At 41.4% G+C, this 18,503-nt stretch overlaps 1 protein-coding gene across 1 annotated transcript; it reads left to right on the forward strand.

Annotated features, from left to right (window-relative positions):
• The first annotated feature begins 4,580 nt into the window (after positions 1–4,580).
• On the forward strand, positions 4,581–16,848 carry TYSND1 (trypsin like peroxisomal matrix peptidase 1). Its single transcript, XM_026681231.2, has 4 exons — positions 4,581–6,048; positions 8,917–9,047; positions 12,131–12,316; positions 13,052–16,848. The coding sequence occupies exons 1-4, from the start codon at positions 4,874–4,876 to the stop codon at positions 13,267–13,269; spliced, it is 1,710 nt and encodes a 569-aa protein (XP_026537016.2). The 5' UTR covers positions 4,581–4,873; the 3' UTR covers positions 13,270–16,848.
• The last annotated feature ends 1,655 nt before the right edge of the window (positions 16,849–18,503 follow it).

Below are 18,503 nucleotides of genomic sequence, written 5' to 3' on the forward strand. Positions count from 1 at the left end.
AAAAATCCATCAATGCTACTGCCGCTATTATTCGTGATTTGCAGCATGAAATAGAAGACTTAAATCAAGATGTCTTACAGTAGTGTTTTGCCATAGACTATCTTTTAGCCCGTCAGGGAGGGTTCTGTACGTTAGTTGGACGCCGTGGATGTGCTGTGCATTTTCATTCTTTGAATAAAACTATTGAGGATGAGCTTGCCAATTTACAATCATACATTCAAAATAATATCCATGCTCATTACTCACCTTTTGAGTGGCTAACCAATTGGCTCCCTGATTGGTCTTGGCTCAGACAGTTTTTCTTTTATGCTATAATTATTATTATTGTACTAATTGCAACCTGTTGTTTTATTCAATGTATTCCAAATTTATTCGCATTGTTTCACCCCGCTTCCCCCTCTCTTAACCCTCTACAATTGTGATACATTTATAAATCTTTGAATCCTCCATTTAAAATAAAAAACGAGGATATGTAGAGTTGTAATTGCAGGAATGTTCCAATCTCAGATGGCAAACCTCAGATAAAGAATGTTTCCAAACAAATACAACTCAGGCAAACAAAGTCACTAATCTATGGATAAAGGAGGATTAGAGAGGGGAAGTAAACATATGTTAGACTTTAACTAGAGATAATTAATTGTATGGATTACTGTACTAAACAGTAACCAAAGTTAAGCAGTAACCAAAGTTAACCAATGATGGAGGATAACTAAAAATGTATATAAATACAAGACTATACTCCAATAAAGATCATCATGACTCATGATCAAACAACTCGACTGCCTCATCATTACAACACAGAGCAGAAGTGCTGAAACTTTCTACTTAAATACAACAGTCACTAGAACAGAATATTACAATGGGCTTCAAAATGTACTACAGTTCATTATAGTTCAGCCCCAGGGAATGAGGAAGATAAATTATTGCTTTCTGTGATGAGGTAAGAAGTTTTATTATTGTGATTTGTACAATAACTCATTCACAGGATTATCCACACGGCATTTCTGGTCACTGGTTAAAGATTGTGATTGATTTGGATGAAAATACGTTGTTGAATCTACAGTGGTGCTTCCAACTCTCAGGTAATTGTGCCAATTCAGTTATACCCTACAGGGGTCCCCAACCTTGGCAACTTTAAGACTTGTGGACTTCAGCTTGGCTGGCTGAGGAATTCTGGGATTTGAAGTCCACAAGTCTTAAAGTTGCCAAGGTTGGAGACCCCTGCCCTATAATTCATTCATATTTTTGTGGATTTCTTTTGTTTTGCTTGTCTCTTAATGCAGTCACTCAGATCCAAGAAATTAGCTTGGACAATTTCCTATAGAAGAAAAGTCTCTTAATTTCAACTGGGGTTATTAAAGCTGAGCTGCAGAATCTGAATGGCGATTAAGTGGCAGGCAAGTTTTAAGAATTATCTATATATCTTTACTGATATATAATAATTGCCTAGATTTTAGCAGACAAGGTTGACTTTGTGTATCAGAAGGTTGCAAAAAGGATCCCGGGGACATTGCAGCCGTCATAAATATGAGTCAGTTGCCAAGTGTCCACATTTTTTTTTTGAAAGTTTTATTTGGGTTTTCACAAAAACAAAATACAAATAAAACATCTTTTCTGAAAATAGCATGGTCCCAGGTTACCACTTCTTCATACAGACACAAAACTCAATTTCATGCTCATTTTTATATTCTATTCCATATCTTATTACCGTTTTATATTTTCTACATAGTTTTTCCCCTCTTTTAATTTTCTCAACTTTATTTTAATTATCTCATCTCAATCAAATCATTATATTTATACTTTTGTCTGTCCTGTTTCAATTTCATATTATCTTTTCTTGTTAAACAAAATTTTCCCTGTAGTTACTAATTGGAGTATGACACCTTTATATCTTTTAATTTTATCCATTCAAACTCTTATTTAAGCTTCAATGTATACCTTTAAGATTATAGCATTCAATATAATACATAACTTCCAATCAAATTCTGCTTGGTACATTCTTAAAATACACACTATATTCTTAAAAAGAAAAAATTATATATATATGTAAATAAAGCACACATTCCATTCCAATTCAATTCTATCATTAATTTCATTAAAATCTTAACATCTTTAACATTTCTTTTCAATTAAATATCATACTTCCTTGGGAACACTTATAAACTTTCCATAGTTAATTCTTTTTTTTCCATATTTCTCACTTATATTTTTATAAATCATTACTAATAATTAAAAATGTTCCCATTTAATTCTCTCAATCATTTTAATTCATTTATTACCAAACATTCAACTACATTACAGTAAATATTTTATCCATCATTTTAATCATATTTTCTAAAATTATTTCTGTTTATAACAATGCTATCTTATGTACCTTTGCAGAATCCCTTTTGCAATTAAATTTTCACCCTTTATCTCTAAACAAGCTTATGGTTACAATCCTTATATCTTTTCCCTGTTTCTCCATTTCTGTCTTTTACAACTTCTTTTCCTTGCCTTCTTCCCCCTCTTCTTCTCCCTCCCCTTTTTATCCCCTCGTCTCTCTATTTCTAACTCTCTCATCTGTAATCCCCTCTTCTGTTGCTTTCTAATATTATACTTATCTTTCAAATTATTATTCTTCTGGTTTGAGCTTCCTCGGCGATAGACCAAAACCTTGTCTCTGCGAGGCTTCAATCCGTGCTCGCCGCTGGAGCACCCCGAGCTGGCTGGTTTCGGGGCTAAGCCACCCCGTAGAGGTGGTGAAGAAGGGGGAGACTGCCTGCAGGGTTGAGGAGAGCCGCATCTCTCCTCCCCAGCTGGCCATTACTCCCTTTCCCAAAGGCGGTTGTAGCGGTGGTCAGAAATGGCCACCACAAAGAAGAACTTGACCGGAAAAGAATGTGCAGGAGGAAAATAAGAAGAGAAAGTTTTGGTTGACCGGGTCAAACAGCAAAAGCAACAAATAAGGTACCCTGGAATTTAAATTTAATAACATTGTTCCCAAAGAAGATTTTGAAACTGCGAAGGAGAGAGAGAAGGGAAAGGATTAGGTTTTTTTTTCTTCCCTACCTTATACTGACAGCTAAGAGACTTAAGCACGAAATTGAAAAAAATCCACTTTGACATAAATAGGCATCTAAGCTGAAAATAAAAGTCAAAGGGATAATAAAGATTTCTGGATATTTAAAAGTTTTTAAAAGCAGGAAAGGAGAAAAAAAAAGAATAAAAGGGCAGGATTTGGAAAAATGGAGGAGACTGCCTGGAACTAAGGAATGGAACTGTAACTAAAAGGAACTTACAGTGAAATTTCAACAAAATTCCTCAAAGATACATCTTAATTGAAACTTGGTAACAAAATAATAGAACCCCAGGAAGAGAAAGTGGAAAAAAGAAGCAGAAAGAAACAGCCTTGGATTATTTGGATTACTTGGTGATTTTTGGTTTTTGCATCTGGATGACTAAAATTAACCAGGTGGTTGTTTAAAAGTCTTTAAAATGGTATCACTCTTAGAAGAACTGAAAATGGAACTTAAAAATGGAAAGTAGATGCACAAGAAGGGAGAGGTTCTTTTGGCTTCGTATTTCAATTCTTAGAAATGGAGATCTGGAACTATGAGAAACAACAAGAAATGCTTGCAGAACAAGAAGATTGGGACAAAGAAGAAGCCATCTTTAATGATCAAATAATTTTAAGTGGGAAAAAAGAAAAGGGGGGAAAGAGAGTGAAAGGTTTAAGACTAGAAAAAAACAACCAAAAAGACCAAGTGTCCACATTTTGATCACATGACCATGGAGGTTCTGCAACCGTGGTGTGAAAAACGGTCATAAATCACCTTTTATCAGTACTATTGTAACTTCAAATGGTCATTAAATGAACTGTTGTAAGTCAAGGACTACAGCGTTTGTATTTTTATTTCTGAAAGAGGCTGTAAAAGAAGCAAGGGGTTGTATCAAATTTGCAAAGTGGGGACACAAACTTTGCCAGAAATTTGCAGTCATGAAACGACTTAATAACATATGCCTCTAGATCAGGGGTCTCCAAACTCGACAGCTTTAAGACTTGTGGACTTCAACTCCCAGAATTCCTCCTCCAAGTCATGTTAGCTCAGGAATTCTGGGAGTTGAAGTCCACAATTCTTTAAACTGGCCAGGTTTGCTCTAAATAGCAATCGGGACAGTTATTAGGCCCCCCCCCACCGAATTAACTTTGTTCAAGGGCTTTCTTTTTTCTTCCTTTCTTTCGAGTTAAACAAGGAATCCCAAAGATCAGGCAAAGAATTTATGCAGCACCCAGAACCTTTTTTCAAGTTTTTTCTGCGCTTATCACTGTAATATTTATGCCCAATGACTCTGGCACTTGATCCAGAGAAGGATCCCCCTTTGGGCCAAAGTTTGGGATAAGGTCAAAGTCCCGCGTTAGTAATCAAACAGATCCCCAAAGCTCTCTACGTAAAAAAGAAAACAAAACAAAGGTCTAAAAGCAGCCAATAGGAGAGGACGTTCTTTGCCCGAGTCTCCCTCCACCAATGGCAGCGCTGCAATTGACGGATCAGCCAATGGAGAGAGCCGAGAGCTATTCCTCCCCGCCCATCCCCTTCTCTGCTTATTCCGGCTTTTTGCCCGATGTTTTTTCCTCTCCGTTTCGGGGGTTTGTCTCGGCTGGTCCGGCGCGTCCCGGGACTTGGTGGGGCTTTTGCAGCGGGTCAGGGCGCCTGGTGCGAAGCGCAGAAGCGAAGCGGGCTCCAAGTCTCCCCGGTTCTCAGAAGGAGCAATGCATCCCTGAATGGGCGACCCTGGAAGCGACGGGCTTTCTTTGCATTAAACTCTCCCATCACCGGTCATCACCGGACGATCGATCGCGAGGGAGCCTCGATCTCATTTTTCCCCCCCTATGTCCGAAACTCTGGGATCGGTAGCAGCCCGAGCTGGCTGCGTGATCTCGGTGTCTCACTCCCGGGTCCCCCGCGGATCTTGCAGCGGCAGCGGCGTCCTCTTGAGTCGAGATCCCCCGGGCGTCGTCGTCGTCCTTTGCCCCGGGATCCTCTTCTCCCCTTTCCTTCTGGAAAGCGAGCGCCCCGATTGGTCTCAGGGCAAAGTCCTGCTCTCCGACCGCTTCTTCCCGGGCCTCCGGATCCAGGTGCTTCAAGCGACTGGGAGCAGCAACAGCAGCAGCCAAGCGGCCCGGGCTACTTGCCTGGCTGGAGACCTGGGGGGAAATAATAACCCAGGGCTAAGGTTTAACCCGCTTTCGAACCGACCTCAACCCCACCACGGTTGGAGGACCTGCGAGGCTGAGCTCCTGATGGTGGCCGCCTGCCCGCCGTTCCAGGAGGCCTTCTCCAAAATCTTCAGCGCTTCGGATCGGTGGCATTTTGGAGGGAATGACTTTGAGCAAGAAGTGGCCAACTCTTCGGAGCTCGAGGACTGGCGTGCCCTCCATTGGTTTGCTCTGCTGAGGATCCTGGAGCCGGCGGATTCCCTTGGGGCAAGTTGGGTGAGCTGCGTTCCAGCCAGATCCCTCAAGAAGGGGGATACTGTCTTCACCTGTGGCTCTCCTTTCGGCTCCTTGTGCCCGGAGATATTCATGAATACCCTCAGTAAAGGGATAGTCAGCAACCTGGCAGGAGCGAGCAATGCCCTCGTCTTGATTGACGCACGTTGCTTGCCTGGCACTGAAGGAGGAGGCGTCTTCGTCCTGTCAGGAATGGGCCCTCACCTGGTCGGAATCATCGTGGCTCCACTGTGCTGGAAATCCACCGAGTGGGTCGGCTTGACTCTGGTGTGTGCCGTTGACTCCATTCTGGAGAGCGTGGCCGGGGTCCTTTCTCGGTCTTGGGGTTTCCTGAAGCTCCCATTGCTCCCCACGGAACTTGTGACCAAGTCGCCTGCTGCGGTGGTACTCAGAAATGGACTGGACAGGCACCTGTTGGATGCTGTGGTTCTGGTAGAATGTGGACCCACCTGGGGGTCTGGGGTGATGATGAATTCAAGGCTGTTGTTAACCTGTCGGCATGTGGTCGGCGGAGCATCAAATGTCTGTATCAGGTTTCTAACCAGTCCTAACAGGTGAGTCTGAATTTTAATATTTGCTTATGCGTTGCTTTGTTCTCCTTGGGTGTCTCTGATGCAACCTGAACATGCTTACCTGAGCAGCGTAGGTGAAGTTTGGGAGAATGTAGGTGTGGCAGCCTTGGGGATATGAGCATACATCAGGGGTCTCCAAACTTGACAACTTTAAAACTTGTGAACTTCAACTCCCAGAATTCCTCAGCCAGCTTTTGAGGAATTCTGGGAGTTGAAGTCCACAAGGATTAAAGTTGCCAAGGTTGGAGACCTCTGGCATACATGATCTCATTCCCAGACTGAGGGAATTTCAGCCTCCCCAGCAGTTTTTTAAAAAAAATAATATACATAACTTGCCAACTTTAAAGATTTAAGTGAATTGTAAGAATGACTTTAAAGATTCTGGATAGGTTCTAAGAAGGTAAAACAGGAATAGAAAAATATATGGATTAAAAACAACGGTAACAATAAACCAACCCTCTCCATACATGGACACCAATAAAAGTTTAGCAAGGTTTGTGTCAACTCATAAAATATTTCTATGGTCTTTTTAGAGTTGCCAGCAGAAAGGGAAGTGGGGGAGCAGTGGGCAGCTTGCCTTCCATAAATGTTTTCAAAGATAATAATTAGGTGAATGAGGTTTCTTCCACACAAAATTCTAACGGGAGAGTATAATTGATAACTCTTGGCTATGGATGTGTCCCATTGGAGAATATGAATTCCGATATACCCAGGGGGTGGGGGAAAACCAGGGTGACAATGAATGATGTGTCTCAGAGTTGAGCCCCGACAGTTTGAAGGACCGATGAAACTTTATAAAGAGTTTCTAAAAATGTTTTGTTTTTTTCTAAAAAAAAGTTTCTAAAAGTGAAGAGGAAGGGAACATTATGGACCTTTGCAAGTAAGAAATTCCAAACCAAGAGACTGTAGTTAAATACGGATTCTTGGAGAAGCAACGATTTGTGTGGAATTATGGTGGCTTTGGATTCCACCATATCCAAAGGTAGTCAGGTTGGAGATGACTATTTTAGAAGAACTGATAACTTGTGTAACTTGAATGGTGGTGGCGCAGTGGTTAAAATGCAGTATTGCAGGCTACTTCTACTGACTGCTATCTGACTGCAGTTCGGCAGTTCGAGTCTCACTGGCTCAAGGTTGACTCATCCTTCCGAAGTTGGTAAAATGAGGACCCGGATTGTTGGGGGGCAATATACTGATTTTATAAACCGCTTAGGACTATAAAGCACTGTGAGGCAGTATATAAGTCTAAGTACTTATTCCTATTGCTGATACACTGTAGTTCCCATTTTATGCATTGAATCATAAATTCAGAGAGCTCTGTTAGGAATCTGTACACCAATTAGTTGGGTTGGCAATATATAAACCAAAAATGTATGTTTGTAACTTTAAGAGAAAATCACTGTATTGATTTATACTGTATTCGGATTGGTTGATTATATTGCAAATTACCATAAGAAGGAGCTAGAGATCGTAGCTTGCTCTCTCTGACATTCTGTTGCTATCTAAGGTTCTCTGTTGTATTTATGCTGTGCTTATACTTTGATATCTTTGTTTACTGTAAATGACAAAGGCAACCGGTAAGAAGACTTTGTAATTGGATATTCTTTGGACTGTTAAACATATATGACCTGGACCATTTATTGGACTGTGCTATTTCTTAAAGTAAACTTTAACTCAATTTAGTGTATCTGTGTGTGGCTGAATAATTATTCATAACTATTCTCATAAACTTTCCATGTGCATATCCTTGTTACTCAAGGGTTATTCTGTACATATAACAAGCTCGACCTGTAGAAAAGAAAACAGACGTATGAAAGTGAAAATCCATTCTAGACTAAAATTTTTGGGAATTACATTTGAATTTAAGTTGTGGTTTGCATCTTTTTTCAATGAAGGTATGCATTACAGTGCTCTTTAACCAACATGCGTAGCCATGTTGGGAGATACAGTGATAATCAAAACTACAGTATAAATATTAATAACTAATTGTGATGTAACAGGGAACATGGAGGGAAAAAAAGTATAGATTTTTTTTTTCTGGGATGGTAAGTATTTATGCAACCCTGAGCTTAGAAGTCATTTATATTGATCCCCCTGACTCCTTCCATTCTCTCTCCCCACCCCTCCCAATGCTCCCTAAAACAACTAACTAATGGCTTGGGGGGAAAAAAAAGGAAAAATTTTCAGCATTAGCCCTTTGTTTCTTTTCAATATGTCACTTCTGGTTTTGCTCTCTTGTTTGTATCATCTCCTTCTCCGGAAATGTGTTAGAAAATGCAATGGAGAACTTACTGTAATCCAGAAAAGCCCACTAAAGAGTAACGTGGGCGAGATCCTCATCCTTTGATCTTAGATTTGCCTTTTGATGCTTGTTCCCTTGAGTCTCTTTGATGTAATCCGAATATGCGATCGTCCGAGCACCACAGATAAAGCTTGGGAGAGAGTGCATGTGTGGCAGTCTTGATGATGTGAACATGCCCAATGTCATTCTCAAACTGGAGTTTCAGCCTCCCCAATTTTTCCCCAGGCAACATTGTAAAGGCTGGCTGTAACGCAGTTCAGTTGAGGAAGGACACACTGGTCTCTGGCCTATAGAGGTGCAGAAAAATGAAATGGATTTGAATCCTGGTTCTGGTGACTTCAGCACCCCTCAGTTTTACATCCCAGGAAGGCACGATCCCGCTCTCTTATAGAAAGTATCTGGCGCACATATTATACTTTGATTTGCTTCGACTGCAGTGATGTGCAAAACTTCCTGATGGATTTTGGTTTTGACCAGCTGAACGGTGCCAAATTAATGTTTTGCTTTCAGTCTCCTTCAAATATTGTTTTATTTTTCCCCCCTCCTAGAGATTCTGTAGTGAAAGGAAATGTAGTGTTTGCAACGAAGGACTCTTCTCCTTATGATATTGCATTGGTAGAGTTGGAAGAAGGTTTATCCACATTGCCAGACCTTCCTCTAGCATCAACGTTTCATCCAGGTGAGAACAGAGTAATGCATCCAGGTTGGTGTCTCTTTTTTGTTATTTTTGTCTGTAAAGAAGAATAACAGAATAAGAAAGTTGGAAAGGACCTTGGAGGTCTTCTAGTCCAGCCCCTTGCTCAAGCAGGAAACCCTGTACAATTCCAGACAAATGGCTGTCCGATCTTTTCTTACCAAGCCTCCAGTGAGTACCTACAACTTCTGAAGGCAAGCTATTCCACTGATTTATTTTTTCTCACTGTCAGGAAATTTCTCCTTATCCTAGGTTGCTTCTCTCCTTGATTAGTTTTTATCCATTTGCTGCTTCTTCTGCCTTCAGGTGCTTTGGAGAGTAGGTGTCCCCCTACAGGTGCTTTGGAGAGTAGGTGTCCCCCTCTTCTTTGTGGCAGCCCCTCAAATATTGATGTATTAAATATTGATGTCTGTCACTTAACATGGGACTATTAAAACAATTTTGAATCTGGCGTTGATAAATAATGTATTGAACATTTAATGGGAAAGCACGAAGCCTTACATATTAAAACCATCTTTGAAGAGATAGGCAAATATATTTAAAATTAAATTCTTTTGAGTGAAGCAGATTACAGATTAACAGAATTGGAAGGGACCTTGTAGGTCATCTAGTCTAACCCCCCCAGCCACCCAAGCAGACCCTACAGATGACAGTCCAGTCTGTTGAAAGCTTCCAGTGATGAAGCTTTCACAACTTCTGAAGGCAAGCTGTTCCATTGATTGATTGCTCTCAATGTCAGAAAATTCCTCCTTATTTCCAGGTTGAATCTCTCCTTGTTCAGTTTCCATCCATTGTTCCTTGTCTGGCCTTCGGGTGCTTTGGAAAATAGCGTGACCCCTTCCTTCCTGTGGCAGCCCCTCAAATATTGGAACACTGCTATCATGTCTCCCCTGGTCCTTCTCTTTACTAGACTAGCCAAGCCCAGTTCCTGCAACCGTTCATCGTATGTTTTAGCCTCCAGTCCTCTAATCATCTTGGTTGCTCTTCTCTGCACTCTTTCCAGAATCTCAACATCTTTTTTATAGTCTGATGACCAAAACTAGATGCAGTATTTCTTACTAAGGCTTTATAGAGTGGTATTAGTACCTCACTTGATCTTGATTGTATCACTCTGTTAATGCAATTTAGGATTGCATTGGCTTTTTTGGCTGTTGCCTCACAGTGTTGGCTCATATTTAATTGGTTGTCCGCTAAGTCTCCAAGATCCCTCTCACAGTTACTGCTATTAAGCCTGGTTTCACCCAGTCTTTATGTGTAAAGCATTTTTTCCCCAAGATGCTTCTCCTTTGGAGCAGGTTATTTTAATCATTTTGGAAATATTTGGAGCTTGCAGTAGAATTGTTTGGAGCTTGAAATACTTCTAAAGCATTCAAAAGAGCTCTTATGAAATAAATGTTTTGCACGCATGATAATTACTTCATATTCACAGTTTATGCTTTAAGTGGTTTACAGCTGCCGTGTTTTTCATAGCACAGCCATTTATGGAGATCTGCATGAGCAGGTGAAAGAGAGGTGTCTAATGAAAATGACTTATTACTGGTCCCCCGCACTTACAGCAATCACAGTGACCCTTTGGTTACATGATTGTGACTCAGCTGCTGAGCAACTGGCATATATTTAGAATAGTTTGCAAAATTCCAGGGCCACGTGATCACCACTTACAATCTTCCAACTGGCTTCCAAGAAGCAAAATCAGTGGGCAAGCTGGCCAGGAAGTTGCCAAATCACAGTCAGTCAGTGAGTTAATGAACTAAGTGAGTGAGTTAGGACATTTCACCTAGAACTAAGGAGACACTTCCTAACAATGAGAACAATCAACCAATGGAACCGCTTGCCTCCAGAAGTTGTGGATGTTCCATCACTGGAGAGAGGAGGCTGGACAGCCACTTGTCTGGAATGGTATAGGACAGTGGTGGCTAACCCTTTTGGGTTCCTGTGCCAAAAATTGTATGCATGCTTGCACGCTCGCACTTGCGTGCCAGCACCCAGAAGGCAATGTGCCCCCCCCGATGCATGCATGCGCAATCCCCACCCACACCCTGCCTCCCCCTTACCTGCACTGCGCCTCACAGCTGATTTTCCGCTAGTTTGAGGCCTTTCTTGGCCTCCCAGATGCTTCAGGAAGGCTTCTGCAGGCTTTTCAGGCCCAAAACTAGGCCCGTTTCGTCACTTCTGGTACGTCTGAAAAAACAGGAAGTGATGAAACGGGCCTAATTTTTGGCCGCAGAAGCCTGTAGAAGCCTTCCTGAAGCCTCCGGGAGGCCGAAAAAGCCTCAAACCAGCCAAAAATCAGCTGTGAGGCGCACATGCACAGTGAGGTAAATTTGCCTGCAGCTCGCGTGCCAGCACAAATGGCTCTGCATGCCACCTATAGCACGCATGCCATAAGTTCTCCATCATGTTTATAGGATCTCCTGCTTGTGCAGCAGGTTGGACTAGAAGACCTCTAAGGTCCCCTCCAATTTTGTTATTGTTTTTCTGTCACACAATGTCTCGTTTAATGACTGCAGTGATTCACTTAATGACCACTGCAAAAAAAGGCTGTAAAATCAGATGTGGTCATATGATGTCTCACTTAATGACTGCACTGCTCAACAATAAATTTTCCAGCTGCTGTTGTGCTCACAAGTCACAGACTAGCCATACTTTCCACCTGAAAATGAATGAATGATAACAAAATATGTACTTTTTTTTCAAGAGGCAACTGGACTTTCTGGTTTTTCTTCGAAGACATTTTGCTTCTCCTCCAAGAACCTTCTTCAGTTCTGAGCACCTTCAAACACCTTTGGGACAACCATGACCTGAATGACTCCATTAGACAGAGAACATCAAATGTGTAGCAAATTAGCTTTTTATTTGCAAGGATGCTTTAAAAAAAAAAACAAAAAAACTATTAGGTATTGTATATTTTATCTGCCTTTCTCTTAATTGAATTTTTGAGTTAAGGTACCAAAAAAATGACAATGAGTGAAGTATATTTTGCACTGCAAAAATATAGAGGCGTTGTCCAGAAAAATGATGAAAAGGTTCTTGATGACTGTTGTCTCATTTGTGTGTTCTTCAATCAGGAGAAGATGTGAGTATTGTGAGCTTTGGAGTCTTCGGTCAGGCCTGTGGACCGTCTGTTACATCGGGGATCCTCTCGGCTGTGATCACCGTGGAAGATAAGCCAGTGATGCTCCAGGCAACCAGTGCGGTTCATGGTGGTTCAAGTGGGGGCGCCCTCTTTGGCACCCACAGTGGGAAACTTCTAGGTAAGGTGGATAGATAAAGAGATGGATTTGCATCCAAACCAATTCTCAACTCTTAACCCAAAATAGGGACATCCAGAGCAGCAGTATAAAGAAAAATCTGTGGTGTTTAATGATTTTACTTTATTTGTCCTTGATCTCACTTTCTGAGGATATTAGCTTAAGTTTCTAGCCTTCAGTTTAAGAAAGGCAAAATTGTTTTCCTTGACACGTCACTGAACTACAGTTCTCAGCAGACACAACCAGAGGCCTCTAGCAACAGGGGTATCAAACTCAATTTCACTGAGGGCCGCATCAGGGCTGTGTTGACCTTGGGGGAGGGTGGGCGTGGCCAACTGGGTGGGTGTGGCCAGATTGACACCACTCCCCAAACTGCTGGTATGTTTCCTCTTCGCATTGGGTAGACCGGGCCGAAGCCACACTGGTCCAATGTTTCCTCTTCACATTGGCTACACTGGGCCGAAGCCATGCGGGCTGGCCCCTTACATTTTCCAGGACGGACTGCAGGCTAGATCCAGCCCATGGGCCTTGTGTTTGATACTCCTGCTCTAGCACAAACAATTTCTCTCTTTAGCTCCTACAAATTATCCAGCTCTTTGAAGGATTCATTTTAACAGTGCAAATCTCCCCAAAACCTCTCCTCGATTTCATCCCCTTTTAATGTTGCCTTTTTGCACCCTAGTGTGTAGGTCAGGATACTGAATTCCGTGCTTTTTGTCCTCCGCGTTACCTTCGCAGGAATTGTTGCCAGCAACACAAGGGATAACAGTGTTGGTGTGACCTACCCTCACCTAAACTTCAGCATTCCCGTCACGGTCCTGCGGTCAGCCATCTTGGAATATATCCACCACGGAAGCCTGCAAGGTTTTCAAGAACTAGACGGAGTAGGAGAAAGAATCCAGGTTGTCTGGAGGCTCCAAAGAGAACCCGTGGAGATGCCACTCAGCAAACTATGAGACTTCACTGAACGAAGAAGAATAGAAGAATATCGGCTTCGTATATCATAGGTCCAGGCTACTTTTTGAACTTTCTCATCCTGCTAGGATAAGCCTTGTCCCACTTGTACTGGCACAGAGGGCCTACTTTTGATCCCTTCGGTCAAAGAACTCCAACTATTGGGATCTAGAGTGGGTCTCCAACCTTGGCAGCTTTAAGACTTGTGGACTTCGACTCCTAGAATTCGTCAGCCAGCTTTGTTGAAGTCCACAAGTCTTAAAGTTGCCAAGGTTGGAGACCCCTGACCTTCTCTGCTGCAGCACCTGCCCTTTGGAATATCTTACCCTCCAAAGTGAGGTCTACCTCCACCCTCTTATCCTTCCCTAAGACTGTGAAGATCTGGCTGGGGCAGTTCCACACACTGGAGGTGGCTGCTTAGATTGATAGCAAACCCCACCTCGACATTTGCTCTCTGTTTCTCTCCCCATCCATCTTTTATTCTCATACCGCTGTACCGTCATTTCCTTTTTCATTCTTTATTCTATTGTTCCATTACTTTGCTTACTGTTACGTTTGCGCTTCTTTTCACTTCTCTGTTTTTATTGTTCTAAGCCATCTAAAATAGCCCCACTTGCAAGATGGGCAACATATACATTTAACAAATAATAAAATACAATGTATCCTGATTGCATTATATGGGTGCTTCTCTTGCTGTTGTAATCAACTGAGTTTATGGAATTGACCCCAAATTAAGGGATTACGAGGTTGTACAAAAAAAGAGAGAGTTTCATCTGTTTCAGTAGCTTTCTTGGCTAGGCGTTTAGTTTGATTTCAACAATGCCCACTTAGTTTTCCTGCCCTAATCTGCCATTACAAATAGTCCTCAACTTATATCCAACATTGGGTTGAAAAATCACTAAATGGTCATGAAGTGAGTTGCACACAATTTTACAACCAGAAAAGTCTTTGTGCTCCCTGAGCTCCCCAAGTGTTCTAGTTTGGGTAATTGGGTAATGAAATATCTGCAAGGAAACAAGCAGGCTCAGAGAGCACCACGGATCCCTCATTTCAATCCCGAGCTACACATATTCCCCTTTACTAATTTTATACAACCTGTCTTGCTGTGATTAAGTGAATCACTGTGGTCATTAAGTGAGTCACACTATCATTAAGCAAATCGAGCTTCCTCTGTTGAGGTTGCAGCCAAGAACCTGGATTTTGGTCATGTGACCGTAGGAAAGGTTATAAATACAAAATTGATTGCAAGTCATTTTTTTTTTTGCAGTACCGTTGCAACTTTGAACAGTTGCTAAATGAATGGTCATAAGTCAAGGATTTCCTGTATATCCCTGACAGTGTCTCTCTTGGTCAAGCACCCTGCTTATTCTCTTAGGTCCTGCATTTTTCCATTATGCTTGGAATTCTCTTTTAGAATACCCCATCCTTTACAAATCCTTTGTAAAAGCTCGCTTTTCTATTATCCCATTCCATATACAGCCTGTGCTTTTTACACTTTACTTTCCATTATCTTCCTGAATACAGTGATACCTTGGTATTCATCATTAATTTCTTTCTGGGAGATGAGATGAATACCAAGAATAATGAGTATTAAACAGAGGTTTCCCATAAGGAATAATATAGTGAGTCACAAGGACACTGACAAGTTCTAGCTTGTGTGTTGAGTACTAAACAAATGATGAGTATCAGGATATAAGTTTTACGTCAAAAAGCGTTGAGTACCAAATTTGATGAGTTTCAAAGCAGTTGAGCACCAAAGTACCACTTCAGTTGAAATTTAGGTTAATTCTTGGAGTAACAATCTCTTCCTTTTTGTTATGGTGCTATGTAAATAAATTATAACAGAGAGCGCTTTATCTTTTGTACTGGTACACTTAGTATCTTTCTCTGACCGCTGTATATTTAACTAATCACCATTTCAAATACTATCCAATTTCTTCTTTGCTTGGTTTGTTGAGTTTTTTTTAAAAAAAAAACTTCAATCATTAGAGATGTATAAAACAGGCCATTTGTCTATCAAATGGAATTGCCCATTTGTTTCATACAATATAAGAGCAGTGTTTCTCAATTTTAGCCACTTTTAAGAGGACTGGACTTCAACTCCCAAAACTCCTCAGCCGGCCTAGCTAGGAGTTTGAAGTCCAGACCTCTTAAAATGGCCAAGGTTGAGAAACACTGATATAAAGCATCTTGGTTTGTTTTGATCATAATGCATAAGTCAGGCTTCCGTGGTTTGTTTCAAAATCTCTGAATTTAGAACTCCTGCCTTAGAATTATGCGTGAATGTAGTTAAACATTCCGCTTCAGTTATGATTTTCTGTTAAGTAATGACTGATGTTGTTTTTGTCCTTGGTCCCCCTATACTCGTTTAACTATAGATGAACACTGCAATTTTTAGAAATCTTAAGGGTTTTTTGGGGGGAATACTTACTTTATTTCCTCTGCCCTATTTCAGCACAATTTAGCACAGGGGTGTCAAAATGGATTTCTTCAAGGACCAGGTCAGCATTGTAGCTCTCCGTAGACGGGTGGGGATCAGGGGAGGAGACGGGACAGACACCTCCTTCAGCATCCTGCTGGCTAAAACGGGGCACTGGGGGGCATACACGCCCCCCCCGGCCTCCCTGGCCCCCTGCAGCACTCTCCCGGCCAAAAACGGGCCACACAGAGGCCCCGCATGACCCATTTTGGCTGCCAGAGGCACCGTGGGCCAGTCCTTTGATATTTCTAGGCCGGCCCCATGGGCCAGATTTAAGTACCCCGTGGGCCGGATGTGGCCCATGGGCCTTGAGTTTGACACCCCTGATTTAACAGGGCCCAGTGAAGTATGGGTTCTTTGTCAAATTTAACTTCTTTAGTTGAAGCAGAATAACCAAAGCAATTGTCATAATTATGAAATAAATAAATAAATGGTCGCCTAGAGGTGAAGACACTCGCCTCTCACTCAGAAGGTTGAGAGTTCACTCCTAGGCGGCAACAGATGTTTCTCTATCAAGGCAGAAAGAGAAAATATCTGCTGCGAACTTCACATAGGCATCAGAGAGGGCATCCGGCCAGTGAATGCTCAGCTCCATTCAGTCATCTTGATCCCACCAGAAGCAAGGGACTACAGGGTCATAAAAAGAAAATAATAATAATGACATATAAATATTGGGAACTGCTTGGCTTGAAGAATTTATGTCAACAGGGTATTCTCATTTATCTTACGTTGAATGCCAGCTTAGTGAATCCAGATTTCTAGATTCACTTTTAACTGTACGGTATGTATCACGCTTTGCATTGGGAACGGAGTATGAAATGAGTATGGATATATAGGTTGTGCAGCTAATCCTCGACTTACAACTTCAACTGTGATGAGAATTTCCATTGCTAAGCAAGACAATTGTGAAGTGAGTCGGGCCTGATTTTGCCATGGTTGTAAGCAAATCACTGCGGTTCTTAAGTGAATCATGTGGTCTTTAAGCAAATCCAGTTTCCTGTATTGAGTTTGCTTGTCAGAAGCTGGCTGGGAAGGTTGCAAATGGTGATCACGTGACTTCAGGAGGGTGCAACCCTCATGAATAAATAAAGGTTTCCAAGTGCCTGCATTTTGATCATTTGACTGGGGATGCCGCAAACGATCCTGGTATAAGTGTGAGGTCCAGTACCTTTGTAACTTCAAGCAGTCATTAAATGAACAGTTGTAAGTTTATTACTTTTATTAAAATGTGTGGCTCCATTATGTTACTTGGAAAACAGTTACACATTTTAAAGGGCCCTTGAGTGCAAATTGGCAATCTCAGTCATGGATAAATAAACATTAATCGAAGTTAGAATGAGACCAACCTGATAATTTGTTGTTCCCCTCTGTAGCAGAAAGACAAAACACATGAAGATTTGCACACAGATGGCGTGAACTTTGTACCAAGCAATGAATAAACAATGTTCATGCATGTTCAAAAGGAGTATTTATTTAAGAATCCTATTTAATGCTGCCTTTCTGCTGGGAAGCCAAAGTGCTATGAACCAAATCAAAGGTAAAGAATATAAAAAACTGTATTCTAAATTCTATACATTGACAATGAAGCAATATAAGATTACACAGATTAAAAGGGACACGTTGAACAGTTTTTCAGTAACTGGGTCGTTGCCATTTATTATGGATTACTTTTAGCTGATTTCGTTTAGCGGACATGAAAAGCGCTTGCCTGAAATAAGGCCATTAAGGTGGATTTTATTTATTTTCATAAACTCGTGTAGCTGTCCCTTTTATATGCCATAACTCTGGGCAATTCACAATAACAACAGTACGAATAAATAACAGGCACTAAAAAAAACACATTAAAAAAGGAAGAGACACCTCAAGCAGCATTCCTTAGCAAGGGTAACAATCATCACCGAGTTTCAGCTTCACCCAAATCTTAATATTTAGCAGAAAAACCAACTTTTTAAGGCTTCTGAAAGTCTAGCAGGGCGGAGGGCCTGCTGGAATGTAAGAAGAACCAGACCAGACAAGAAGCACCAACCATATGCATTAATTCTGCTTTATTAAGAGACTCTTGCAAGTTTGAAGATACATGTCTGAAAATACATTTCTCTCTCTCTTTATAACCCTTTATACTGCAGCTCAGGGATCTTCAAACTTGGCAACTTTAAGACTTGTGGACTTCAACTCCCAGAATTCCCCAGCCAGCACACCATAGAGAATTCTGAGAATTGAAGTCCATAAGTCTTAAAGTTGCCAAGTTTGGAGATTTCTGCTATAACTTAAGACAATGGGGAGGAATGGTTTTTTTTTTTTGAGATGTTTGCCATGCCTCCATTCTTTTTGTGGACTAAACTTCTTACCTAACCTGATCCTCTGGCTACTCCCTGGCTCCCAAGTTCATTCTCACATACCATTACAGGTGTTTTACAAGGCAGGACAGCTCTTGGTAAGGTGGCCAAAAAGGGCTTCTCTGTTCTGACCCAAACCTGGTTCCAAGAAAGTAAACACAAGACAAAGGTAACAACACAACCTTTTACTGTTTCATTTATGAATCCTGTTTCTTCACAGATAAAAGGCTGCTTCCAACTAATTAGCTCCAACAAGAAAAAGCCTTGCCAAGTTTTTGCAAGGCTGCCAAGAACAACAGATAAATTTCCTAAACAACAAATCAAAGAGTCTCCAAACACCAACTCAGATATTCGAACGTCCACCAGGCTCGAGTATCAAACTTCTTTGCCTTTTGCAAAGAACTTCAGTTTCTCACCTGGC

The sequence above is a fragment of the Notechis scutatus genome, chromosome 4, assembly GCF_049901735.1.
Source record: "Notechis scutatus isolate UNSWTSFEM ecotype Mainland chromosome 4, rNotScu1.2, whole genome shotgun sequence".
NCBI lineage: Eukaryota > Metazoa > Chordata > Lepidosauria > Squamata > Elapidae > Notechis > Notechis scutatus.